This window comes from Macadamia integrifolia, chromosome 8 (genome assembly GCF_013358625.1).
Source record: "Macadamia integrifolia cultivar HAES 741 chromosome 8, SCU_Mint_v3, whole genome shotgun sequence".
In the NCBI taxonomy this organism is placed as follows: Eukaryota; Viridiplantae; Streptophyta; class Magnoliopsida; order Proteales; family Proteaceae; genus Macadamia; species Macadamia integrifolia.
Window position 1 is genome coordinate 33,702,278 of NC_056564.1, and position 27,820 is coordinate 33,730,097.

The 27,820-nt window shown below is 37.0% G+C and overlaps 1 protein-coding gene across 4 annotated transcripts in view; it reads left to right on the forward strand.

Annotated features, from left to right (window-relative positions):
* Positions 1–16,909: 16,909 nt before the first annotated feature.
* Positions 16,910–27,820, forward strand: part of LOC122086497 (U4/U6 small nuclear ribonucleoprotein Prp31 homolog) — a 38,019-nt gene continuing 27,108 nt past the window's right edge. For 2 of the 4 annotated variants that reach the window (XR_006142451.1, XR_006142452.1), the window contains exons 1-2: positions 16,912–17,187; positions 19,832–19,909. Coding sequence is in view for 2 of the 4 variants with exons in the window: in XM_042655341.1 (XP_042511275.1) it covers positions 19,907–19,909 (3 nt within the window). In the remaining 2 variants the exon portion in view is untranslated. Of the gene's footprint in view, positions 17,188–18,875; positions 19,114–19,831; positions 19,910–27,820 lie in introns of all 4 variants that reach the window. The other 2 variants (XM_042655340.1, XM_042655341.1) reach the window with 2 other exon arrangements.

Genomic DNA, 27,820 nt, shown 5'->3' on the forward strand with positions numbered 1-27,820 from the left:
TTTTTCTTTAATTGCGTGGGTTGTTTATTTTCAGTTATTTATTTATTTAATTTTAATTGCGTGGCTTGCGTCTTTAAATTCTTAGATGACGAATGGTTAGGACGTGTATTTTTAGGACGGTAATTAGAATTAGATCACAACCATTAATCAGTTCACTTTCGCATTATTAAAAGAAATAAAAAATAAAGTGGCTGCTCTCCCTGTGTTCGACCCGTAGCTACACTGATCCGTACGCTTGCGGTTACATTTTAAATCTCAAACAACAGTCCTACTACATCCAAGATCTAGGATAGCAAGCCTGCGCAAATTTGTGACTAGAGTGCAAGACCGCCTTCACACTTGGAAGGCTCATATGCTATCCTACGTAGTTCAGAAAATCCTCACCCAATCAACTTTGTACTCAATACCCTCTTACTTAATGTCTTGTTTTGCATTCCCGCCCAAAACTTGTAAAAGCATTGATTCTATTTGTGCTTGCTTTTGGAACAGTGGAACACCCAATGGGTCTAACAAGATACATCTTATTGCATGGAAAAATATTTGTCAACCCAAACATCTTGGGGTCCTAGGTATTAGGGATGCCACAACCCAAAACCAAGCTCTTCTATTGAAAATGGGATGGAGATTATTATCTCAACCCGCTTCTATATGGGCACAAATCCTACGTTCGAAATACTTTTGTGACAAATCGTTGTTTGACCCAAGGGTCCCCAAACGACGTGGTTCTTGGGTTTGGAATTGTGTGGTGTCTATTATACCTAGGCTAAGGCAATGTGTCAAATCCAATATCGGCAATGGAAGAAATACTTTCCTCTGGTATGATCCTTGGATTCTCCAAGGTTTGTTGGCATCTTCACAGACTGAACAACATAAGATCAATCCATTAAACAAGGTAAGCAAAATAGTATAGGATACATCCTGGAACCTGGCTCCACTCAACCATTCTTTACATTCTATTTTTTCCCAGACCATTGGTAGAATCTCTCTTTCAGACCAAGATGATAAATGGACATGGTCTCTAACATCCAATGGATGCTTTTCTACCTGCTCTGGAGCCTGTTTTCTCCAAATAAATTATGAACATCCCATCAATCGGCCTTTACGACTCATGCCTGGAACATGGTGGAAATTTTTATAGAAATTAAAGATCCACCCCAAATTCACTATGTTTCTTTGGCGTACCATACATAATGGACTCCCAGTCAAAGATCGGTTAGGGAAATGGCTTAATATCAATCTCGATTGCCCATTCTGCAACCATCACCTTGAATCTCTGGAACATCTCTTCTTATATTGTGATTTCACTTCACATATTTGGATGGCTGGCCCATTGGGTCTTCTATTATAAAATTTGAACAATTTCTCACTTAAACAGGTGGTAAAATATTTTTTCTTTCATAAAAATATATCATCTTCTAATCGTTCATGGATGTTTTCCATCTTTGCACTCACCATATATTTCATTTGGAAGCATAGGAATGATGTCTTGCTTTCTCATGTACCACCTAACCCAAATAATATTTTAAAAAATATTCAACATTGGGTTCTTGATCTTCATTTAAATCATGAATCACTAAAGTGGTTTGCTGTTGGGATTTAAAATGTAACCCCAAGCGTACGAATCAGTGTAGCTACGGGTCGAACACAGGGAGAGCAGTCACTTTATTTTTTTTATTTATTTTAATAATGCGAAAGTGAACCGATTAATTGTTGTAATCTAATTCTAATTACCATCGTAAACATATGTATCTAAAATAACGTCCTAACCATTCGTCATCTAAGAATTTAAAGATGCAAACCACGCAATTAAAATTAAATAAATAAATGACTGAAAATAAACAACCCACGTAATTTAAAAAATAAATAAATAAATAAAGGAAAAAAATGCTGAAATAAAAATAAAGTAAAAGAAAGGGAAGAAAGCTAGAGAGAGACTCACAAAGTAGGTTTCTCTACTTAGCCCGAGGGATGCATCATAATATGAGCTTCTCTACTTGACCAGAGAGTCACTCTTACAAGTATTACTCTACTTGGCTTTAGGGAAAGGGAGACAATTAAAATAAAAGCAATAAACTGATGGTTCTATGGCTAGGAGGGGCAAAGCCAACACATACACTAGCCATGAACCTTGGGGGAAAGGGATAGCAATAATGTAACGACTGAAATTAAAATCCTAAATTAAGAAAGAAAGGGTAGTCAGAAGAGGGAATGAGAGGGGGGAGAGAAGACTACTGAAGGAGCCTACTTACTTGAACTTCAACCCTTGAACTTGAAAGCTTGGGTGATTTGAGATACTACCAGTACTAAAAACCAAATCTGGAATAAACCAAATCTGAAATTTTTAGTACTAGAGAAAACAAATCTTGAAACAAAAAAAAACTGAACTTGAAAAAAAAGATGCTCCACGGCTTGTGATCTTGTCACCTAGATCTAAGCCTAGAACTATAACTTTAAAAATTACAACTCAATTGCATAAATCATAAACATAAAAGGCTGAATAAGAATAAAAGAGTGCTTGCATTAATTGACATAAAAAACTATTACAAAAGTGATTAAAGCAAAAATAGAGAAGAACTAAAACTAAAGAGTGAGAGAGGAAGAGAGAGAAGAAAACTAAGGATAAACTAGAAAATAAACTAAGGGGAATAATAAAATAGGAAGGGGGAGGAAGGGGCTTTTATAGGGTTTTTTTTTTGCATCCTTCCTTTTATAAGTCTTCTTTAAGAAAATAAAGAAAATAAAATTAAATTAAATCTTGGTAAAAATCCTCATTCTCTGAGATAATGTGTGAGGAAAGAGAGAATCTGTTTCTAAAATTAACAAATTCTATTCTTTCCTTACAATATTCACCAATATTTTGTAATCTTGATTAAATCAGAAAAGAATCTCTGCATAGCATCTTCAAGATCTTGTGAGATGGCGAGGAGAGAAAATAATCTTCAGGATTTTGTAGGAGAGAGGATGTGGTACCAATGAGTGGGTCCGACCTCTGGACTGGTTCTTGATTTGTTGTAACCCGGCAGTCACTGAGAGGGGGGGTGAATCAGTGAGTCCAATTCCGATCCCTAAAAACCTGTCTGATGTCTGACCAAGAAAAACCTGATATACCTGTCCCTGTTTGCACACAGTCGTATGCACACTCAGCCTCTCATAGGCACTTCCAAGTGTGCACACCCATTCCACATTCCACGCACTTCAATATAAAATGCAAACAACAACACAGGATTTTTATGAGGTTCGGCAATTTGCCTACATCCCCGGAGTAGTGCCTATAAAGGCTTCGTACCTACTCAATACACTACTTTTGACTGCACCCACAGTCGGGAGCACCCACACCCAATTTTCTCAAGCCGAAGCTGAGATGGCACTCGTAGTGCCGATACAATGTGTAGCACCCACTACACGGGAGCACCCACTCCCGGTGCTTAGCACCCACTAAGCACACAATAAATAATACAATTAAATTGGGCTTATATCAATGCCCTACAGTCAAGCTCTGCCTAGCATATGCATCCACAACTAGCTAGCATGCTTACAGTTCCACAACTAACCTAGCATGTATACATTCATCCACAACTAACCCTAACATACATACATACATGTAATGTAAAATCCAGGGTTAGAGAATCTCACAACCGATTGCCTGGGATGACTGGAAACTTGTACTGACAAGTTTGGTGCTCACACCTTCTCTCTCCTTGGCTTCTTGCTCTTCAAAGCAAACACATCCTTGCTTTCTTCTCTTCTTCCTTGGCTTTGAGTTAATGTACCATTAACACACTTCAACCACCTCTTTTACCTTCTTTAATGGCCTAAGAACATTTATCATCAAGAATGTATGTTCATTCAAGGACCAACAAAGAGGGGGAAGCTTCTCCTACCAAAACCGTAGCTTTCTTTCACTCAAAACCCATTTTTCTTGCTTCCATGGTGTAGGGCTTGAAAAAACGAAGAAGCTGCAACTTGGTTCACCCAAATCCGACTTAAAATGAAGGAGATATGACCTTTTGAAGTTGGAGCAATGACATAGCCCGAAATGGAATCTTCGTACGGGTGGCGTAGGCTACACCGGCGGCGCGCGCAACAGGGGCGAAATCTGACCGTAGATCTCATATACGAGATCTTATAATCCAAGCCGTCCGATTAAACCAACGGACAACAGATCCAAACCGTTAGATTTGAATCTTGATGACGTCATCATGACGTAGGCGCTGACATCGTCAGAAGTGTTGTCGATCTATGATTGGTTGCTTTTCCGGATTTTAAGGGAGCTTGTCTCCCACTCACAAAAGTGAAAATGAATATTGACCGTTGGATCCGAATCTCCATGATGGCTTTAATCAGATTTCATGAGATCATTAAGATCGGAATCCTTTTTATACTTTCTATACACGCGCGAAACACAATAACATACCTTGATATAGTGTAGCGCCAGTGCATCAAGAATTATGCATCTAACCAATCAAATTCCACGCGCAAGCATCTATCTCGTCCATATCACACCAAAATCTCAGCAGCCTTTGGATGGGCATCAAGCCTACGTGGTCGAATCTTGGCCGTCCATTTTACTTCCCTTTACTCCTCTTTATTACAATCAAGCCCCTGCCTCCATATGTTTCAGTGCTTAAAGACCCCTTGCAACTCAGACCTTCAAAATATTTAAATTACACAAAAGCCCTTCGAATTTCAAAAATAAATTCCGAAAAATCCACCCAACACCGAGAGCAACTGATGGATTTTCGGTTTGGATTTTCGAACCGACTTTACGGAAACGCTTATAAATTTTTCATACGATATCCGATCGAGATGAAACAAAGTGCGTTGGAATCTTAACTGGATGCTCTACGACTTTTCAGAAGACTCAATCATCTGAATCATCCATGTAAAAAGACCAAAATGCCCCTACACCTTTCCAATGACGTATCTTTCTCATACGGAATCGGAATGCAATGAAATCAGAACCGTTGGAAAGATTGTATTTTTTTCGTATTGTTACATGTAGAACGCTTCCTTTAAAAAATTCATCTTCAATGCCGAAACTGCCCTTTACTGCCATAAATGCCGTAACTTCTTCATACGGTATCGGAATGTGACGAAATCAAATGCACTGGACTAGGAAAATTACAATCTATATTTTTCATGAAGAACTGATCTTCCAAAAATATCATTTTCATTGCCGAAAATGCCCTCGATCGTAAATAGGCCAATTTTGCCAATTTTGCCAGTTTTGACCCAGAAACCCGCACCACCTATTAATGATGTATTAAATCACTCCATGCATACCAAGCTGCTCTGTTATCTCATCGGTGACACTGGATACTGCCATGTCATCATTTTCATCCACGTCACCCAAACTGGCCATGTCATCACCGCCACGTGGCCGAGTTGCCAACAAGGACAACCATAAAACAACAATTTACTTTAAGCACTTTCTCTTATAGACTTGAAAACTAAAAAAAACAAGAAAAATAAAAGTAGTACTATCCAAAGTGGGGCAAAATGTACACTTATATCCCTAAGATTTCACACATTATTGTGCTCATCATCTACTCTCATGTATACATATGGTCCAATAAGTATGAATCAAAGCTCTACTCTTCCTTTTTTGATATGTACAATTTTAGTTTGTGTTGGTATATCTAACCTTTTGCAGTCAGACCCAGGATGGGCTTTTGGAATCCTATCACAAGGTAAGTTTAGGCTCATGGAGTCAGGTGTCATCAAAACTGATCACTGGCAGCAGAAGGCATTCTTCAAGGGCTGCTGAAGGCAAAGGCTGAAAAGTGAGATATCAAAGAAGTATAGTTCTCAAACAAGCACCTTCATCATCTAATCCCGCACCCAACTAAGGGTGCATGGCCACTCCTTCATTATGCTACTTTTTGTAAAATATATGAACTCTCATGGTCCATCATTTTTGTGTATAAAGGGCTCACCAACTCCGCCATGGAAATAGTATGGGGGGTTGCTAATACTATAAATCATAGGACAGCTAACCACTCTTTTGATAATGTAGACAATGTATCCTATAATCCTTAATCCAAGTTTCTCTCTCTCTCTCTCTCTCTCTCTCTCTCTCTCTCTCTCTCTCTCTCTCTCTCTCTCTCTCTCTCTCTCTCTCTCTATTTATATATATATGATACCATGTAATAGAATCGATCTATACCAAAATCTAAGGAAATAGGGTTCTCGTGGTTCTGTATGGTGAGAAGAACGTAACCGGTGCAATACCATACTCCGATCCGATAAGGAAACGAGAACTAGGATAGGTGCAATACCGTACCTAGAACTAATTTGTGCAAAATTAAAATAAACAAACAAAGCAGTACCAAGAAATTCAAAATAAAAAGCTACTTAACCAGATCTATATTTCAGAATCAAGAGGCACTAATGTAGGCTTTGATCTGAAGATAGAACTAGAAGCAAGCTATGCAAGATGCAGATGCAAGAAAATAATGATGCAAAAAATAAAAGAATAATTTTGATATTAGTTGGAGATCTTTGATTACAAGGTTTTGGTAGACTTAGGTTAGAGGATATGAGAAGGAGAAGGGTGGTTGGTCTTTGATGGAGCTTTGAGGGCTGTTGATGCTAACCTTTGAGGGCGATCGGACTTGTAGGGGACGATCGGAACCTTAGTTGGAGTTTATTGAAGACCGGTCGAAGCTTTAGAGGAGTCCGACAGAGTTTGATCTTGAAGACTTGAAGAACTTGAGAGGGGTGATCTTCCTTTGGGGAGCTCTCTTTCTAATTCTAGAAATTTGGGAGTAGAGTTACAAGTGATTTGTGAGGAGGGAAAGTGTCTCTTTTATAGATCAAGAGAGCACATTTACATTTCATTTGGGTTTGCGACACATTTGAATTTCATTTAGCACTATTCAAAATTATAATAAAATTTGATACTGTGCACTTGAATTTGCATTTGGCACTATTTGAAGGAACTGTTGGAGCCGAAAGTTGGAGCTGACCTTGGCTATTGATTTAGAATATTTAATGATCAAACCACGGCATTCCATGTGTCCAGGACACTATTTTTCGTATTAGTTTGATCAAGGGGTTTGTACTATATTTGACTGAGCCTGGTATTGGGCTGACTGTCCTTTAACCTGGGACAGTAGCAATGCCACCTTTCCTCTAAGAGGTTGTCCGTGGTTAACTAACTAGGTGAATTATCGACATCACCGGTTGGCTAGTTTAGAACAGTCCGAGCAGACATTATAGACCAAATCAACATTTGGTCGAAGATTTTGATTTTGATTTTGAGGTGGCCCAAAGAGATTTATGAGAGGTCACCGCTTTGAATTTGCTTGAAGATGATGCCTTGCTGGAAGGAACATCTGGCTCATCATCAGAGGGGTCTTGGGCCATTTTTTGAGTATGGCAATGGACTACCATGGAACTTTTAATGGAGCTGAGGGTGTAGGCTCCGTCACTTGATTCTTCTTCAGAATCGGAGCCGAGTTCAGCGAGGCAAGCCAGAAGGGCTTCCTTCTCACTTTTGATGCTTGATTTTGAGGAAATCTGAAGGGTCGGGACTGGTTTGAGGCTCGTGAGGCTTTGGATGAGGGTCAATTTTTCACATTTTGAAACATCACAGTTGTCCCACCATTTGACATTGAAGACCCAACAGAGGACCGGAGTAATCCAGTTAGGGGTCTGGTAGTCATTGATCTAATATTCCCAGAATAGGATCCATGCCAAATGGTAGTGGAGGAAAAACCGAATGAGATCAGGTTGGTGAGGATACTGTGAGGAGTATTTGCAAAATGCTTGGTAAGAATCTTGAATTTGAGTTGGGAGGATGTCATACATAGGACCATATTGATTGCACCATCGAGGAAACCAGAGGGGTATTTGGTTGTTGAACTTGTAATCAAAACAAAAAAACTAGGAATGGCGGTTAATTCTGTATTGGAAGCAGAAAGCTTTGTATCATGCTTCTTGGTAATCATAGTAAGTATAACCAGAAGTGTTAAAGGTATTTGAGAAATTTTTTGCAATAAGAGGATGATTGTTCCAGTCTTGGAGGCTGAGGATTTTGCAAATGGTTACAGTAGTATGTGTAACCAGAGATTTGTCTTGTTTGTCAAAATTTAGTTTGAGTCTGACAGAATCAATATCTACGAGGATGTATTCGTAGAATTCTTGTGTCTTTGCCGGAGAGGGGGAATAAAAATACCATCCTTGAAAAAAGACTCTTTGAGCTATATTGATAGGTGAATCAATATAATTTTAAAGAGATTCTTCAATGGTGAAGAGGTCTTCTTTGAGGGGTTTTTCATGGTATTGGCTTTTGAGTTTGGATCCCTGAGCTGTTTAGAGGGGTTTGGCCTGGGTTGTTTGAAGGCTGGAGCTGTCTTTGTTTGTGGTTTGAAGGGGGCCGGTGGCCGAAGAAAGGACTACGGCATGGGAGTATGGTCGGTTTGAAGATGCCAACTGGGATTGGCTATGGGTAATGATTTGGTTTGAGGGAGCGATAGTAGTGCCGTAGCAGGATTTGGATCGAACTAGGGAATTTGAAGAAGTGGACTTTTTTCGGGGGAGTCATTTTGAGAAGGTTGATTTGTGGAGTCTAGCCCTTAGAAATTCACAGGTAAGAAAGTCAGGGACAGAGTTGGATTCACCTTTAATATTCTCAATTTTAAATTCAAAAATTGAAAGTAAGGCTTGCCATCGGGAAAAATTTTGTTTTGAAGCCAAATTTGAGACATTATTTTGTAAAAAAAATTTAGCAGCACTGCAATCAACACGAACTAAAAATGGTTTGTTTAATAATGCATTTTGAAATTTTTGTATGCAAAGAACTATGGAAAGGACTTCCTTTTTTATAGTACTATAGTTCTTTTGTGTAGAGTTCCAGACGCCAGAGGTAAACTGAACAAGTTGTTCTTTGTTATTATTAGAGGATCGTTGTTTGAGGATTCCTCCTTATCCTATGTCAGAGGCATCAGTTTCTACAATTTTGATTGCCTCAGGATTAGGGATAAAAAGACAAGGGATTTCTTTAACTAATTTTTTAATAGATTGAACAACAGATGTTTGAGTAGAAGACCAGGGAACCGGGTTTTTCTTGAGCCTTAGATATAATGACTCGACAATTTTACTAATTTGAGGGAGGAAATCACGTACGTAATTTAAACTCCCGAGAAATCTTTGTAATTGGATTTTTTCTAATATTTGGTTGGGAAATTTATCACCAAAAGCAATGGCTCAATCGATGGGGGTTAAGGTACTCTTTTCAATTAGATATCCAAGAAAACGGACCTTAGTCAAAAAGAATTCCATTTTTCATTTTGAAAGGACGAGGCCATTTGCTTTTATAATTTGATAGAAAGTTCTAAGGTGTTTGAACTGCTATTCCACTGAATTAGAAAAAAACTAGAACATCATTAATATAGACAATTGTAAACTGTTCATAAGAATTAAAGATGTCGTTCATAATTTTTTAGAATTCACTGGGTGCATTTTTGAGGCCGAATGGCATAACGTTCCATTCATAGAGACCAAAGGGGGTTGTGAAGGCAGTTTTGTAATGATCATTTTCATGAAACTGGATCTGCCAGAATTTAGATTTCATATCAAATTTTAAAAATATTTTGGCTTGATAAATTCTTTGGAGAAGATCATTTTGGTTAGGAATTGGGTAATGAACCCATTGTAGGGCATCGTTAAGGGGTTTGTAATTAACAACTAACCTTGGAGTGCCTCTTTCAATTTTAGAAGCTTTGTTAACATAGAAGGCAATACAACTCCAGGGGGAGGTGCTAGGCCGAATAAGTTTTTTGGCTAAAAGGCCGCTGATTTCTTGTTTGCAAGTTTCAAGAAGTGCTTGATTCATTTGAGCAGGCCATGCTTTGGTCAGGATTTGAAGTTCAGAAAAATCTTTGGCTTACGGAAGGGAAACCATATGTTTCTTCCGATGTCAGAAGGCATCGGGGACCTCAGAGCAAAGATCATGCTCAAATTTGGAACGGAGTTAGTTTATTTGATGAATAGTTTTGGGATGGTTGATCTGCTCCATAATTCTTTGATGGAGAAGTTCAGTTTTAAGAAAATTTAATTATTTTGCTTTGGACATGGTTTGGTGGATAGGGGTTTGAGCTCGTAAAAATGGGAAGATAACCTTTTGTCATTGGAATTTTATAGTTATAGAATCCTGAGTAATTTTGAAAGGTTTGATCATATTAAGGAATGGTTGCCCTAATATGATGGTTTGGTCAAGGTCTTTAGCAAGATGGAAAGTCTGTGGAAGACAAAGTCCTTGATTGCAGATATAGGTGTTTGATAATTTATATTGGACGTTTAATTCACCGCCATTGGCAGCAGTCAATCTTTGGGTAGTACATACATAGTACTGAGTCGGAATGACTCCTTCATTAATGCAATTAAGTTTAGCACCTGAGTCAACAATTGCAATGGTAGAGAGTTTGAAGGAAGCATTAACAACAAGAGTAATATGAATATACCAATTTGGGTTTGAAATGGTCCTAATGAAACCAATAGATGGGTCAGAGTTTGAAAAAGGATTTGTGAACGTCTTAGGAGAATTTGGGTCAGGGGTACTTTATTGGTTTGATTGTCGAGTAAGGAGAGATATTTTTTGTTTGATGGTTTTGATTTCATAATGCAGGGTTGTAGTAGTAGTCTCAAGGGTTTTGATCCGAGTGGCATGGTCAGGGGTTGAGATTTTTGTTTTATCAAATTTGTGAAGTATATTTTGTAAATTATAAGGTTGGAGAGTGGTTTGATTTTAATATTTCGTTTGAGGTATTCAAGACACACCTTTTTGTGTTTAGGGCTTGTCAAATTATCAATGTATTCAAAAATGTTTGATTAGAGAGATGCTTGTAACATGCAAACAGATTTGGGAGCACAATCTTCACAACTTAAACCATTGATATAAGAATCACAAGCACAGGCTTGGAAGTCGTCATTATCAGTAGAGCTGGATACAGAATGCTCAGAGGCTTTCACTTGGTTTAGTTTGTAATTTTGCTCATTAGAAGATGAGGAAGTGGTGTCTTGGAAAAGGGTTAAGAATTGGGATTTATTTTCATCAAAAATTTATAAAGAATTAATTCTTTTTGAAACCACACAGTATTTGGCGATGTGGCCAGGTTTACCACACCTAAAGCATACTTGGGAAGTTTGATCTGGTTTGGGATTTTTAGGTGCCTTGAAAGGCCTTTTGTATTTGTTATACTTTGGTTTTTTAGAACATTTTTGATAAAATTCAGGGGTAGTAAAAGGTTTGCGAGGAATGTATTTGTTCGGTTTGTAAAGTTTTTTGTAATATTTACTGGAAGATCTGTGTTTATGCTTTGTTGGAGGCCTGAGGGGAGCAAAGCCAAATTGTTCACAGAATCCTCCTAATTCTCGTTTATAAAATTTATTTTCTTTATTAATTTGTTTTCTTAATCTAATATCAGTACACAAGGCTAAGTCTTCTTTATAAATTAGATTAATAATTTGGCCGTAAGTCATTTGGTCATATGGGATAATCCTATCATTTTCTTTACGAAGACGTTGTTTGATTTTTTCTAAAAATAAAGTTGGAAGACCTGTAAGAAATTTTTCTTTCCAACAGGGAAGGTTTGCATCGGGTCTGGTTAAAACTTTGGTCAGAAAGGTATCTTTGTATCATTTGAAGTCATATAATTTTTTACACCTAAGGTTTGATAATTGTTCGGTTGTTCTGTCTTTGAGATGAGAAGGGTTACCTAAAAAATAATTTACAATGCTAAAAATAAGAGTATTTACAGCATCTTCTATGGGTAATCCTTCGGCGTCAAGGAGGGGAGTACCCTCAGGGGTAGTTTAGACGGCCATTAGGATTTCAATTTTTTTGGTCATCAGTCAGGACATAATCCCACCAATCTTTGAGTTAGCCGGTAAAGCCAGAAATAAGCAAGGTTGCAACGGCACTGTCAGTCGTATTTTTGTAACGGTGTGCGTTACTAACCATGGTCATTTCTTGTAATTTGTTCATGAGATTATGTTCGGATAAACCATATATGTTCAATTCATAGATGATTCCACTTTGGTAAGAAGCTTGAGGAGCTGTTCCTCTAGCTTCAATTTGTAGGTCAGGGAAGACTGGGTGTTGGTTTGAACTTTGACCAATTTGATTAATTTGTGAGATAACCAAAGACTCATAGTCAGAACTAGACGAAGAGTCGGAGGAGTATCCATCAAGGGTAAGAACTTGACGATTGACAGATTCAGAAGTTGGTTGATTCTGTATTGACGTTTGTGGTGGGGTTTCAAATGCAGTTAAGGTTGCGAGCCTATGGTTGATTTGGTCTAATAAATATGATTTGTTAAGTTCACATTGGTGTGTTGGGGGGTATATTGTATGGTTTGAAAAGGGGAGTTGAAGGTGGAATAATAGCTGGTGTCATGGAAGACACAGGTTTTTGTTGGACAAGAGACTCAACTCTGGAGAGTTGATCACCTATAGTTTGAAGACTTAAATTTGTAAAGCTTAATTGTTCAATTTGTTTTCTATTTGGATCATCTTGTTCAGCTATTTTGAATGGGGAAGCAGTTAATTCAGTATTTTTTAAGGCATATTCGATGCTTTCCATTGGAGGATAGATAGCAGTGGTAGTTGGACCGGTACTAAGGGTCCAAGATTTGTGGGTAGCAGTTTGAATAAAAATTTGGTTATGCCATGGGTAATCTATATTGTTGTCCTGGGCATAAATATCAAAATAAGTAAAAAAGAAAACGTTTGTTTTAAGATTTGTCATAAAATTATACCAATTTGTTCTAATTTGATCTTGTTGTTGAAGATTAAAAGTTTTGAAGAACCAATCACGTTTTGATTTATTTTTTGGTGATTCAAAATCGGTTCGAAGTAAGGGTTTGTCAATTTGATATTCTTCATTGGTTTGAAGCATATAGACTCCTGGGTGACGTTGGGACGGAGCCACCTCTGACTGGGTCCGAGATTGGGGATGAATTTGGTCGGAAGGAGTTGAATCTGGAACAGAGGACGAAGTCTCATAAGTTCCATGGACAACATTTTGGCCGGAATTTACTCTAGAAAGGTTTTGGATAGGAGGAGGAGTCCTAAGGGGCGGACTCAAGGAAAAATAATTTGAATTTGAGGAGGTCAAAGCATTAAAGCAAGACCTACGGGAACTTTGATAAATTGGAGGGGGAATGTGTCGGTTAAACCGAAGGGTTACTAAGCCATCTATATTTTGGGAGTCAAGCTGGATATTGGTGTTTGAGATTTGGGGTTGAGGTGTAGTGGTTTGCAATTTTCACTCATCAGGGAAAGAGATGTCTTTCCACTGAACGAGCCGAGGATAAACAACTTAACCTTGGATACAGTCAATTTCAAGGTAAAGGGTCTGTCCTTTGGGAGATCGTTTGAGAGCTCTAGGTTTGACAGATTTCATTGGTTAATATTTGATACGATGAATGATGGCAATTGAAACGGATCCATGCATCATTCTGTATCTATGAATTTTGAGGTTAATTTTAAGGGAATGTAAGATATTTAGGTCTTGAAGTGCTATGGACATGTCTGGATAAACATTAAAATGGACAAGACCATAACAGAGGCTTGTTTCAATGGCTCTCAGAAGGGAATCATCAAAATCTAAAAATCTTTGGTCACGTAAGGCCAATAACATGGAAGTGTTGAGGCTTTCACAATGAAGAGGTTTGATGGCCACCTGGATGAGGCCAATATGGACATAATTGAATTTGTGTTTTGAGATAGTCTTGTAAAGACCTAGGATAAAAAAGGGTAATTTCTTGTGTTTCATTTGTAAAATTTATGGTTTGTTCAACGGTTTTGATTGTTTCAAAATATGTTTGCCAGTCATTTTCGTAAACTTCTCTTTGAAAAATTTTGGGCATATCCCAATTTCGGAGTCTTTTGTGTATGTCAGATATTTGTTCATCATAATTGAGCACATTAGAACTTGTGCTTGCCTCACCTGCCGATCTCATCAACATGGAGCGGGATAGATGATTCATGGTTTGAGATATCTTAAATTAGGGGTAACCTCCTAGATCTGGTCATATGAGGGGGTATTTCCAATATAAGTTGGGCATAAACGTGATCTTACACTCTTCTGCCACTCCTCCCAACAGTCTAAAGGCTTATACATCCGCACAGAACAAGAAATAAAACGATTGCACAAAAGAAATGAAATCTACAAAACAAAAGCCGAAACCGTATATATATAAGTATATAATTTCATATGCAAAAGATACCTAACCCATATCCTATTGTATTATTGAGTTACCACTAACAAGAAGAGGGAGCGAAGAGAAGAGGATAAAGGTGTACCCGAAGCGCTGATTGAAAGATGGATTCATACCTTGTTTTGCAGGAAATGAAATAACTTGAAAAAGATTCAAGCCCCAATCAACAACCGAGAGAAGATAACCCTCATAACTCCTCCCAGGAAATGAAAAGGTGAATTCAAGCCCTGATTTGCATGGTCCCTTCTCACTTCTCTTGTAGTCTCCATATCTATGCCTCTCTTTGTCTCCCTTGACTCTCCTCAATATCTATTAGTCTCACTCGTCACCATTTCTGGAAACCTGCACCATCTCTCTCTCTCAGTGTCTTTCTCCTCTCAATGCCTCCCTCCCCCTCTCCTTAAATTCAACCAATGCACACTTAAATTCAACCAATGCACACACGGGGTGGGTTAAATACCCAACTCTCCCTTCCTTTTCCTTTCCCTTTCCCTTTCCCTTTCCCTTTCCCTATTATTCCACCTTACTGCACATGGGATCCACTTCCTTACGTATCCCACCATACTTCATACAAACAAACATAACTTGAAGAAATTATACATATATATATATATATATATATACAATTTTTGGGGATAGAGTGGTTTTAACAAGTCAAGCTTTTTTTTTTTCTCCGCATTTCAAAGGATGTAATTATTCTAGTTTTTTAGGTTTAACTCTAGACAAGGGAAAATACCTGACACATGACATTAAATAGAGCTGAAAATATATAGACATATAGATCCCAAGGTAACTATAACCCTAACATCGTGGCCACATAGATATCCTACCATTTGCCATGTTTTTAGAATATGCTACTTGTATGGTTATGAATTACTAAACATATGGTCATTTAATGGTGGAGAAAGACTCATCAAATCTGGTTGTTTTGTACAAAAACTATCTCACTTAGGCTCTGTTTGTTTCGATGTAAAATTTTCGTACGTAAAATTTTCTATGTACAAATTTTCATGTAAAATTTTACAAATTGGAAAATTTTCTAGTGTTTGTTTAATGTCATTGGTAATTTATATTCTCAATGCCTATGTATTTCAAAACTTGCGAGTTTCAAATAAGCTCATGCTTTTCATGAGTCATGACATCTATGATTAAGAATTCAAGGCTAGATTTATGGCAACATTTACAACATTTACATACATGACATTTGGCATATGGTTGGATGCATTTAGACCCATCACCACTTGCTATATGGTAGACATTCGTGGATCCTTGTAATGGATGACTATGTGCCCACCTTAACAGTCAAGTGCCACTTAGAAACAATTAGGGAAATTCTTCAAAAGTGAATTCAAAATTGTAAAACTACCATTAGATTCCATCACAATGAAAATGACATCCTTGTAATATTACAAAACTTCTAAAATCATATATTTTTAACCAATTCATGTTTATTTATGGCTTAAAATTAATTGGTGCGATGGGCATGTAGTGCCGTCACATGCACCAAACCCATCCACATGGTATTAGGTAGCAAGTGTAAGTGCACTAGAGGGTAATTGCGAAGGTTTTGAGTGCGAGACATTCTATTCCTCATTTAGTTTAGGATCCCCGACGATCCTACAAGAAAAAATCTCCTTGATCCAACCAAGAAAATAAAAGTGAATTTGTATTTATTTATTTATTTTTTTAATTTGTTTTAGAGTGTGAGTGTGTAGTTGTTGCCAATTATTCATTTCTTTGTAATTTTATGAAGCTTTCTTCCAAGTTCCAATTTAATTTTCCTAAATTCCACCAGCTCCCAAGCTCCATAATTTTTTTTTACACTAGCGATAATATTATCATTTTATTTTGGTAGAGGTAAGATTGTCATCTATGAAGTCCTCAATCACATGGAGTCATGGAGGCAATGGATCAGGTTTACGTACAAGAATGTTATCGTACACTCCTAATCCATGGATATAAAATCTATTAAATGAAGAAAGAGAAAATTGATTCTACTTCCACTAAGGGTGTCAATGTATAACCGAAACCGACCAGTTATAACTGAATCGAACCGCATCGTAGTAAATTGATCCGGTTTTGGTTTTATAGACCATAATTCTAGTTCGGAACCAAATCGAACCAAAAAATCGATGGTTAACTGGCACCTAATATTAAAGACTTAAAGTGTTATGAATTTTGATGGGTCTTTACGAAAAAATGAAAAAAAAAAAAAATAAAGTACTAACCGAGAAGGGAGTTTCACTTTCACACAATCACACTTCTTGATTTTTTAATTTCTAAGATCATAGTTAATTAGTTATAATATGTGTAGTCTTTTACATAGAAAGTATATTGTCTTTAGCAAAATAAATTTATATGTATTAATTCTTTAAGAAATTTAATATATGTGGGATTCACACTAGTTAGGATGCAAACCATTTTTTAAAACAACACTGTTAATCCCATTTAACCGATTGTGAATTGAATAACAAAAATCGATAAAAAATCGCTAAAATTGAAACCAGATGAAAACTATTCTAATTTCACCTTATTCCCATCTAATGCGATTTTGATTTCACCTTATCAAAATATAAATCGAACCAAAATCAAACGGAATAACCAAAATCGCAGCGTTTGACACCCCTAATATCCACGGACCATGACCGTTCTCGACACACATTCATATGTTGTGTTTGGTGGTAAACTCTCCCGGAGAACGCTCTTCCATTCTGTGGGAACACTTTTTACATATCAAATTCATGTTCCATAAAAAAGGTTAGTATTCTCGATAAAATCACCTCTCGGCTCACTCGACAGGAGGAAAAACCTTTGTGCGTTATATCCGCAAGCTCAAGCTCTCCTGCGATTCTTTGAACACAACCGTACTCCTTTGTTCCTCCCTCGCCTGCAACCACCTCAAGAACCGTTCAAGCTCGCTTGTGAATCTCTGTGCTCTCCGTGTGCAAACGAAAGTAGCAGGTATTTCACGTTTTCACTTCTTCTTCTTCTACTACTTCTCCTCCTACTATCGGCCTATATGATATCCCTCTAATCTATGGGTTTAATATCAAGCCCAGGCCTGACCTATGGATATTTTAGAAGAGAAGTTGGATATTCTCATTAGCTTAGGTTTCCTCTCTTCAAGTAACTCGACAGTCGACAATCCACAATTGGTACCCTTTTAGTAAAGTCTTCATCTTGTTATATTGCACGTCTCTTGTTCAATCTGTTTTTCCTGATAATTCCAATCGATTATTGGCACAGAATTGGTAGTTCTACCATCCCCTCTTAGATTGTGGTAGTTGAATATCACAAATCCCTTTGTTAGATTATTATTATACTTTGTTGTTTGAATATGGTGAATATCACCTTTTGATTATACAGAAACACTTTTTCAGGGTTTGTTTTTGTTTTGGTTAGTTAGAACTGTGATTTCTTTCTCTCATCAGAATGCATTTTATAGGGATTTTTGTCCTGGAATGTGTTCCTAGAAAACCAAGAGAGGGATTTAAGGGATTAGGGATTTTTTTTTGTTTATGTTGGTGAAAGCTAATCGATTTCTCCCAAATTCTGAACAAGGCGTCATCCTCCTCTATTCGAAGCTAAAGCGGGCTTGACATGGAGCTCTTTTCTTAACTTCAGTTCTTTTTTAAGACTTCGATGTTAGAAATTCTTCTGCAAATATTTTCAATATTTGTTGGTTCAATATGGAGATTTCAGCCACAGTTGAGCTTTTGGAATCTCTGCTATTCTCTTTCCTGTTTTGGCCAAGCACGACAGTGGGATGTAGGAAGAAGATAACCATGACATAGGTGCCCATAGGCTGAAATCCTTCTCTATTCGAAGCTAAAGAGAGCTTGACATGGAGTTCTTTTTTAAGACTTGGATGTTATAAATTCTTCTGCAAATCTTTTCAATATTTGTTGGTTCAATATGAAGATCTCAGCCACAGTTGAGCTTCGTTTGTTCTTCTTACGGGTACTTGAATATGTGTATGAAAATTTGATCAATAATAAATCTGTTGATAAAATAAAGCTGTTGATAAAATAAAGCTGTAATAAGATACATGCAAGTACCTCTCTAGATGACTGTTGCTTCTTGAAGAATCAGTTTCGTTGTATTTTGTTTTATCATGTATATAGACAGTGCAACTCTATGGCTGACGCCCTGGCTGGGTATGGTGTTCATCACCAATTTTATGTTCTTTGGTCTGGGAATTCCCAGCTGGTCCCATCTTTCAGTAATATAAATCTTCTCCTTACACCCCCCCCAAAACCCCCCCCCCCCAAAAAAAAAAAAAAAAAAAAAACTCTCTAGATTTCTTGGTTTCAACTGAGTATTGATGCAGTTGCACGATGGACTTAGAAAAAAAAAATCTTTTGATTTGATTCTCTTTGGATTTAGAAATAATTTTTTTTGTATTAGTTAGCTTTTAATTTTATATTAGTTTCCATTTTAAATTAGTTACCATTTTGATACTTTGAGTTTTTTTTATAAGCCATGTAATTCACTAGTAAGAGATAGATTTGAAATTTTTTGAAGAATTGAAATTTGGTATGAAAACCATGGCTGCTGTGGGCTGTTTTCCCCCTCCCTGATTCTCTGAAATCTTCTCTTTTTCTCTTCTCTGATTTTTTTCCTTCCCTCTTTTTCTTCACTGCTTCTAGTTGCTGCCGATGTGCTATCCTGTTTCTAGCGACTCCTGCAACTTACAGATCTGAACCGAGTGATACCTGCAACCGAATCTGAACTGATCTCTACGGCCCTTGCCAGTTCTTCGTGAGATATGGAGCTAAAGTTATATGCTTAAGGTCGATTTCTCCCTTTGATTCTTAGCTAGAACACACAGGATTGTACGATCAAACTCAGGAATTGTTGCTGCCTTCACTCGTCCGCCAGGATCAGGTATTGGTAACTTCCTTTGATGGTTTGAGGGCTGTTTCACTGGATTTTCACCAGAGTTTCGCAGGGTGGTGAGCTGCAATTTCAAGGCCCTACTCCTCTCGTTTGATCCAGTCTCCTATTTGGGGATTTCGTGGTCGGAGCCGCAATCCCTTACCTTCGCTGGTTCTGTTAGATCGCAAGGAAGGAGATGACTTTTCTTTTTTATGGCTTAAGTAACCTAATTAGTGATATTTACGACTAAGCTCTTCTTACTAAAATTGTGTGTTATTATTCTCCTTTCTCTTTGATAAATTCCAGAATAAAGCCCTCATATTAAATTTTTAGTTCTAGAACTACCCCAGCTACCATATAATTATTTCTAAGGCCCTGCTTGTTTTTGAAATTACAAGAATACCCTTCAACCGTTAAATTTGAGATTTTTAGTCATTCTTGTGGGCCCTAAGCGATCTGATTTCAGTCCTTGGAATCCGGATCCGCATCAAGTATGATCTTTTTCATGGAGGATAAAAATTTGACATTGTCCATACTCCAAAATAATACTATTTTCTTCAAAGTTTTGGAAGTTTAGATTGTATTTAGTGGTTATATGTTTTGGATGGTGGCGGTAGAAGTATCTATTGTTGTAGTCGATGTGGTTGTGTGTTTTTTTTTGGGAGTTCTATCGGACTTTAGCTTTTTATCTGAGATACATGACATTGATGTTCATTTTTCCATTCAGGTTCAGCGAACTTTCTTGGATCTCCCCAAGTTTTTGGCTTGATTTGACTATTTGGTGGCACTTTTAGAAGAAGGAATGGTAAGTTTTCTGAATTTTATGTACATATGTAGATACATGCACTAATGTTCGTTTGTCCATGCTGTTCTATCTACTGCTTTGACTTTTCTTTTACCGTCTTCTACTTTGTTGTTGTTACTTCTTTTTTCGTATTGTTATTACTTTGTAGAACATATTGGATCTAGGTAGTCGGTTCCATTTAGTTGGCATAAGGTTATGGTTGTTGTTGTTGTTGTTGTTGTAGATACCAATAGATGTGGTCAATATTTTTTTGTTTTGTTTGTACTAATATGACCACATTCTACTTTGCTGACGATTTCTCCCAACTTGCTATTTCTCCCCTTCCCCTTATTCATTCATTTCCTGTTCGCAATTTGCAAAGATCTGTACCATTATTCTGTGGTGGTTATTGTTATCTTTGTGCTCGTGACATCCTCTCAGAAAATAAATTTTTAACTTTTATTGTAAGATGTGGGTGTCATGGCACGTGCTCTGGGGAGGAGGAGCTTTAGTTTATTCATTTGTGTGTACCTAAAAAAAAAAAAAAAAAAAAAAAATTCAATTGTTTTTGATCTTGACCAAATTGATTGTTACACCTCCTTTGTTAGAGTATACATACTGTTTTGTCAATGTTTTTCTGGGACATCATATCATCTATTACTATTACATTTTTTTTTTTTTGGTTTTGTTTTGGGGATAGGTAGGCCCTAAGGAGAGTTGAAGTCATTACCTCTTAAATTTGAGGTGTTGGGCTTTGCCAACTGAGCTACCTCCTTAGTGTATCTATCATACTTCATTTGTCACCTGGTATGTAGGATAAGCAGTGTTAAATGATTTTAATTTTCAGCAAGCGGTGCTGGTTATTTTGTGGCCTGCCTAATAATTTTAAATTTAGGGATGGAAGGAATTATCTAATGGAATTCAGTTTGGTCCTATTGAATGGAAATACATCAAGAAATTGTCTCATATATACATTGATATATTTATGTAAATTTATTATAGTTGCTAAAACACAAATATTTGGAATATAGTTAATATGGTATGAATTTATCCAAGATTCTGGATGCGTTATTATTTGCAAATAATGTTGGATTGAACAACATATGAAGTTCTAGGTGTGACACAGTGATGGAAAAAACAGAAGAATATTGGGAATAAAGTGATGGCTTTTATAAGAAATAGGATAGGCGATATGGAGAACCTCTGTCAGTTCTCCATGTCATTGACCTTCGAAAGGCTTGGTATGAGAGTTGTATGTAGTGCTTCTTCATTGGTAGCCATTGCCAGATCTTGGTTGATTAATTTCTGTTACTCTTAACTGCTATTTTGCGTTGTTATTACTTCTTTGTCTACTGCTGATCTTTTCTTTCAGTTCTGAGTACCTGTGTTTCAGATTTGCTTTCATATATTTTCTCTTTCATTTAGACTGAATTTTTGTTTTCGCCCGGGGGGGTGGGTGTGTGAAGAAAGAAAGTTGATTTGGTATTAACGTACCAAAAACAACAACATTAACAAGGAGACTGCAAAAATTAAATCATTCATTTATTGAACAGTATAAGAATTCTGTTTCTATACCTCAACCCTTTGCCCTTATATTTCTTCCATTCAACTATTCATGTAATCTCTTAGACATCGCATTCCACTCCCTCCAAGAATTTTAGTAATTCTAATCTTTTTGTTCCTTAATGAGGGCCCATTACTTGCTGAAGATGGAGGTTCCTGAAATATATCTGCATAACAAGGGTGGGGAAGGATATAGAGGTTGATTTGACAGGATATGGTATAGAGATGATGTGAACTAAATTTGTTGTCACGAATGGTGAGTTTTGATGTCAATGATAGAAATTAATGTCCATGATGAATTTAACTGCATGACCAAATGGATTTTGCAGTTCAATTATTTCAGATATTCAATAGAATTTTGAGGTTGATGAATTCTTCCTTGTCTGTGGACTTAAAGGTTGGATTCTTGGTTGTAGGGTTAGGTTATTGTTGGGTTTGAAGGTGACTGATGGAGTAAGAAATGAGGAACACATTTTTTGGATGATGGAACTGAATTCACAGAATTATGTCTAAGCTCCCCTTGATTTAGAAAAGCTCGTTTGGATGATTGAATGCCCAGAAGTTTGCTGCAAAAACAAGTCTTTAGCAGTGAAAGAATTATACTTCTATTCCTCTGCATGTCGGGGAGGGGGGTGTTCGGTCGGTGAAGAACAGTGAAAGAAAAGCAAATAAAATGCCTTTAGCAGAGTTATTCTCATTTCTCTCCTATAAGGGGTCAAACCATTTCCCTTGATCTACGACCGGTGCCCACTTTTGTTGGCTAGTCGATCCTCCTCTCTGCGAATTGACATTTTGAACCCCCTCTTTGTAATTACTCTTCAAAGGATCTCCTGTTGAAGCAGTTTGCTTGTACCTTTCATCTCTCCACATCACTCTTGGGGATTCGAGTGAAGCAACAGACAATATGAGTCATACGAGAGATCATAAGCTAGATACTTTTATTAATCTTTATTGCCTTCTTGAAGATATGACATCCCATCGATCCTATTCGAAAGGGAGAGTTGCCAGGGTCTTGCCTTATCGTGATTGCTCAGTTGTTAACCAAGGTAAACCATTTCCTCCACCCTTCTTTTGAAAAGAATATTCATTTGCTCACAGAAGAGTGACATTACTTTAGCTTCCATAAAAAGCCAGACTACGCAAAAAATTACATTGTATTTTACCCTCTGCTTCTGGTTGTCTTGCGATACCTTCTACAGCTTGGCCCGCAACAATACCTTGATCTACTTCAGGTCCAATAGAAGCAAGCCCTACGGCCAATCCAGCAACAATAACAGAAGCGGAAGAAATCAGTGTTTTCATGGTAAACTTGTACCAAAAATAAGAAATAAGATGCTTTCCTAACTAGGAACCTTGACACATAGTGCTGCTAACATAAGGAGACTAAATTCCTGACATCACTAACAATAGGATTCGAAGACAGCTAAAACTAAATTCCCTAAAACTGGACTCTAGCCATGGGTTTTGCTAATGAAATATGAATTCTTCATGTACCCCTTTAGACTCCTACTTTTCTACTTTATTGTTTCAACACATTATAATAATTAAGACCAAAAACCATTACTATAACCTGGCCCAAATTTGAAGTGGGTTTGCATAAGGACCAGCACATTTTATTTTGAATTTCTTTCCACATAGTTGCATGGTTCATTTTTTGGCCACATATGACTCCGATCACAACATTAGATCTCCACTTTTTGAAATGACCTAGAGGGGGGTGAACAGGTTATACTAGTGGATTTTAAAACCTTTTCGATTAATGGTTCCCAAATGTGATTGTAAATTAAAAACTTCAGAATAATAAAATAGGCACAATCACAACACCCAGGTTGATAGTGGTTCGACTCAATCCGAGTCTAGTCCATTCCTTACAAGTTTCACTTGTAACATATTCCATTAGCTATTCCCTTTTAGTACAGTAGGTAGGGAGGCTTACAAATTCTTTTAAAAATAAGAGGATCCGTATAATCTCTTTGTAGGATGAGAGGGTCCTTTAAAAATATCTTTCAAGGATGAGTGGGTCTTTACAATCTCTTTCAAGGATGAGAGAGTCCTTACTATCTCTTAAGGATGAGAGAGTCTTTACAATCTCTTAAGGATAAGAGGGTTCTACATTTGTCTAAGTACGGTCTAGATCAATGTGTAAACAATGTGTCCAATACTAGAGTTAATTCAACTCTTGGACAAAAACAAATTCAAAGTGGAATAGAAAGGTATAGAGTTACCTCTTGTGTGGTGCATGAATGAAATGCAATGTTATAAAACAATACACCTTTGAAGTCTTCTTAAGGTTTGCAATGCAAATGCCAAGATGTAGATGAAGACTTGTGGATAACATTGAGTTCCTCTTGAATAAAAAATGAAGAACATGAACTCAAGAGATGGTATAGACCAATCTCACTTCTAATGCTCAAATAATGCTCTTCCAAAGTTAGGATTAATTGTTAATTAATGAGTAGCATTAGAGGTATTTGTAGGTGACATTAGGGATGAAAAATAGGTAAGAAATCTCACTCAAATGGTCACTTTTTTGGTCTACCGGTCCACTGCCATCGGTAGCTGGTCAATCGCCAAAGAGTCGTTGGGCAAAAACTAGCCATGAGAGCTAGTTGTCAGCCAGCCGGTCGATCGGACACATCGTCCGGACAGGTGCCAATCGACTGGGGCTTTCAGCTGGTCTACTGCCCGTAGGCTCGGCCAGACCCATTTTGATGAGGTTTTGGAAATCTGACCTTTTGTCAGAATTTTGGCCGTAACTTTTTGGCCTGACATCAGATTGACCTGATTTCAAGTGCACTAGATTCGTAACTCGAATCTCCACAACGTTCATGAAGGGACCATCTCCTGATATCTATTTTAAGATTGACCAAAATGCCCTTGAATAGGGTCATTGCTGTTTTCTCAGCAATTTCCTAATCCATGTTATGCCTAACATGTTCCTAACCTTTTTTTAGGTCTTGACACTTGATCATAGGTACTTTCTAAAGTCATTCTAAGTTAATATATATTAACTAAAGGATGCAATATGTAATGCATGCTTATGAGATGCAGTATAGTGCTTGTGTATGATGTGTGCACTATTACATTGAGCTACACTTAAGGTCTTCTATTCTTCTCGTAGGTGGTTCTCAAGAGTCTTTATGTTGAGCTTGCATGCTTGATGTCTTCAATGTAATTCAATTCACTTCAAGTTTTGATAGTTTGAGGTCTTGATCCTAGAATGTCTGATACTGTCTGATACCTTCTTCAAGTATTGATTCCAGCTTGTTGATGCTATTCATTTGATGACTTCATCTTCATTTCATTCATCAAGTTCGATCTTTGATATGAAGTCTCTACAAGAAAAAAAAAAAAAAAAAAAAAAAAAAAAAAAAACTTGAAGGCAAATTGTGAAATACCTCTATATGTTTGTTATCATCAAAACCAACTATAGGCGTGTGGGCATATCCCTAACCATCTCCCCCTTTTTGATGATGACAAACAAATTATTCTCAAATGAAATAAATAATCAATTATCAATAAGTTGGAGAATCATTTATCAATTTCTCCCCCTTTGTCAACAGCAAGAAGTAGGGTTAAAAATCTCTTTATTGTCTTTCCCCTTTTTAACATTGACCAAGAGTGTGGGAAAATAGCTTCCCTTAGGGAGAAAAATCAGTTAAGATTTATTTCTCCCCCACTTTTGTCAGCATGTCAAAGGGTCATTTTTCATACCATTAATCCTTCTCCCCCTTTTTGTCAACAATAAAAAGTGGGGGGGGGGTATAGAGCAATACCTTCCCCTAAGGGTATGCTCAAGAGAAAAAAAATAAGTATTTAGTTGAGAGTTGAGACTAAAACATGCTCCCCTTATGCATCATACAAAAATGCATTCAAATAATAAGCATTGGGCTGAAGCTCCCCCGAAAATATGTAATAGATGTTAATGAAGCTAACATACATTCAAGCAAGATAGAAGATTAAAATTTTAAGATGGTTGATGATGCCAATTTTTGCCAATTTTGACAAACATTCTAGTGTTTCAAATTTTCTAGCAAATGTATCTATCAGAGAACCTTTTGGAGTTGGATATTTCATATCTTCTTTGACGATGCCAAATCAACCATCCATGAATCATTCATCTTTTACTTTGGCTCTTTAAGCCAATAGAATCAAGCATATATTGGTCCCCATAATCCATGTTACAATCAAAATATCCCTTGGGTTTCCAAACCCTTCTAGGTGTGTGAGGTCTAAATGATGTGTATGGCCTATGTGAATTATATATTTCATAATGTGTAGGTGACCTATAAGATTTGACATCTCTTTGAGTGTTATATGATCTATGAAATGGATGAGGCCTTTGTGGTGCATATGATCGTTATGGAGTATATGACCTATGATGTGTTTGTGGCCAACAGGGAGTGTGTGGTCTAAATTCCCTTTGAGATTTGAAATTCTTTTGAGGTCTATCATGGATCTTGGAGGGTGTGTAGTAATAGGCATGATGGACATTATTCCTTTTAGGAACTTGTTTTTGATCCAAATGAGATTTTCTCCTTTTTGGAGCAACTACCCCTTCCTTTGAGGTGAGGTTCCACCATTATAGCTGAGTCCTTTGTCTTAAGGGCTTTTGTATTGGAATCCTAATAATGCATCCAAAGTCTTTTGGCATTTGGTAAATGTATGAAATATGTTAATTAACTTGGAGTTATCTTCCTCAAGTTCATGCATTTTAAAGGTTAAGCCTTCTATCATCTTGTTGAGGGAAAGAACCTCTTTTTCTAACTTAGACTTTTCAGTCTCTAGTTTTAAGCTTTGTTCATATAAAGTTTCAATACTTGTTGAAGATCATCATCATTAGATTCATTATTTGAAGTATCTAAATAATGAGATTGAGAACTTACCTCTTGTTCTTTGTCTCCATGAGCCATCAAGGCAATGTTTGTGACTTCTTCATCGGAGTTACTTTCATCTTCATCCGATGAGACTTCCTCATCATTTTCTTCTTCACTTTCTTCATCTAATTCTTTGGATGCTTTGAAAGCAATGAATTTGAGATGTGTTTTCTTAAAATTTTCATAGAAGTCATTTTCATGGGTAATTAGTGAACCCATTAATTCATATAGACTTATCTCGTTAAAGTCTCGGGCTTCCTTGATAGCAGTCTTTGATCTCCACTTGGTTGGTAGTAACCTAAGAATTTTGCTGACCATCTTAGAGTTGGTGTAAGTTTTACCAATTCCTTTCAAGGTATTTACAATATTAGTAAATCTAGTATACATATTAGAAATTTTCATATTCATACCATTTAAATAATTCATATTTTTGTACAAGCATGTCTACCTTTCTTTCTCTTACCTCTGTAGTACCTTCATGTGTTACTACAAGTGTGTCCCAAATTTTTTTGGCGGTTTTGCACATACTTACTCTCTTGAACTCTTCTTCGTTTGAGGCACATTGAAGATAGGTGAGAGCCTTGAAGTTGTATTGAAGGAGGTTTAGATCATTGGCTGTTAATTCCAATTCATCTTTTGCCACTATCTTTCCATTTACTATTTTGGTGATGACATGTGGTCCTGTTTCTATAGTTCTCCAAACAAGAATATTATATCCACGAACAAAATTTTTAAATCTATATTTTATAAGGAGACGTTTTTTTCTCCATTGAAGTATGGAGGCCTAAAAGCATTCATACCTTCAAGTGGTCCATTAAATGTGGCCATGGTCTTTGACTCACTTAGACAAGATAGTCTTAAAAAGTTGAGTTCCGACTCTGATATCAATTGAAATAACCTAGAAGGGTGTGAATTAGTTATACTAGTGGATTTTAAAACCTTTTTGATTAATGGTTCCCAAATGTGATTGTGAATTAAAAACTGCAGAATAATAAAATAGGCACAATCATACAACACCAAGGTTTATAACGTAGGGATAGGTTTGACAAGCCAAACTAGACCCAAACAACAGGATCTTGTAAACCAAAGAACAACCAAATTACCCAAATAAATCAAGCACAGTATGATGGTAAAAACCGAGATAACAGAATATGACGCTTGCAATCGATTTCAACAACTCAGAAATTCTGAAACAGAATAACAGCCAAGGATTTAGGGGTTGAACTCTTCAACTAACAAGCATAAACAGTGAAGTATATGATCAGCAACCAGTAACAACACACAGTATCAAGAGAATCAGAATTCTGGGCAGGAAACAGAATCGGCCAGAATAGGAGACTTTCCAGATTTCACAATCGGCTGGTCTGATTATGCTCAGATTAGTATTGAGCCTCCTTATAGATGAGACTATCACTCGATCCAAAATTCAAGACCATCAGATGGCTGCAACTCTCAGAACAGAGAAGGGCGACAGGATGGAAATCTGAAATTC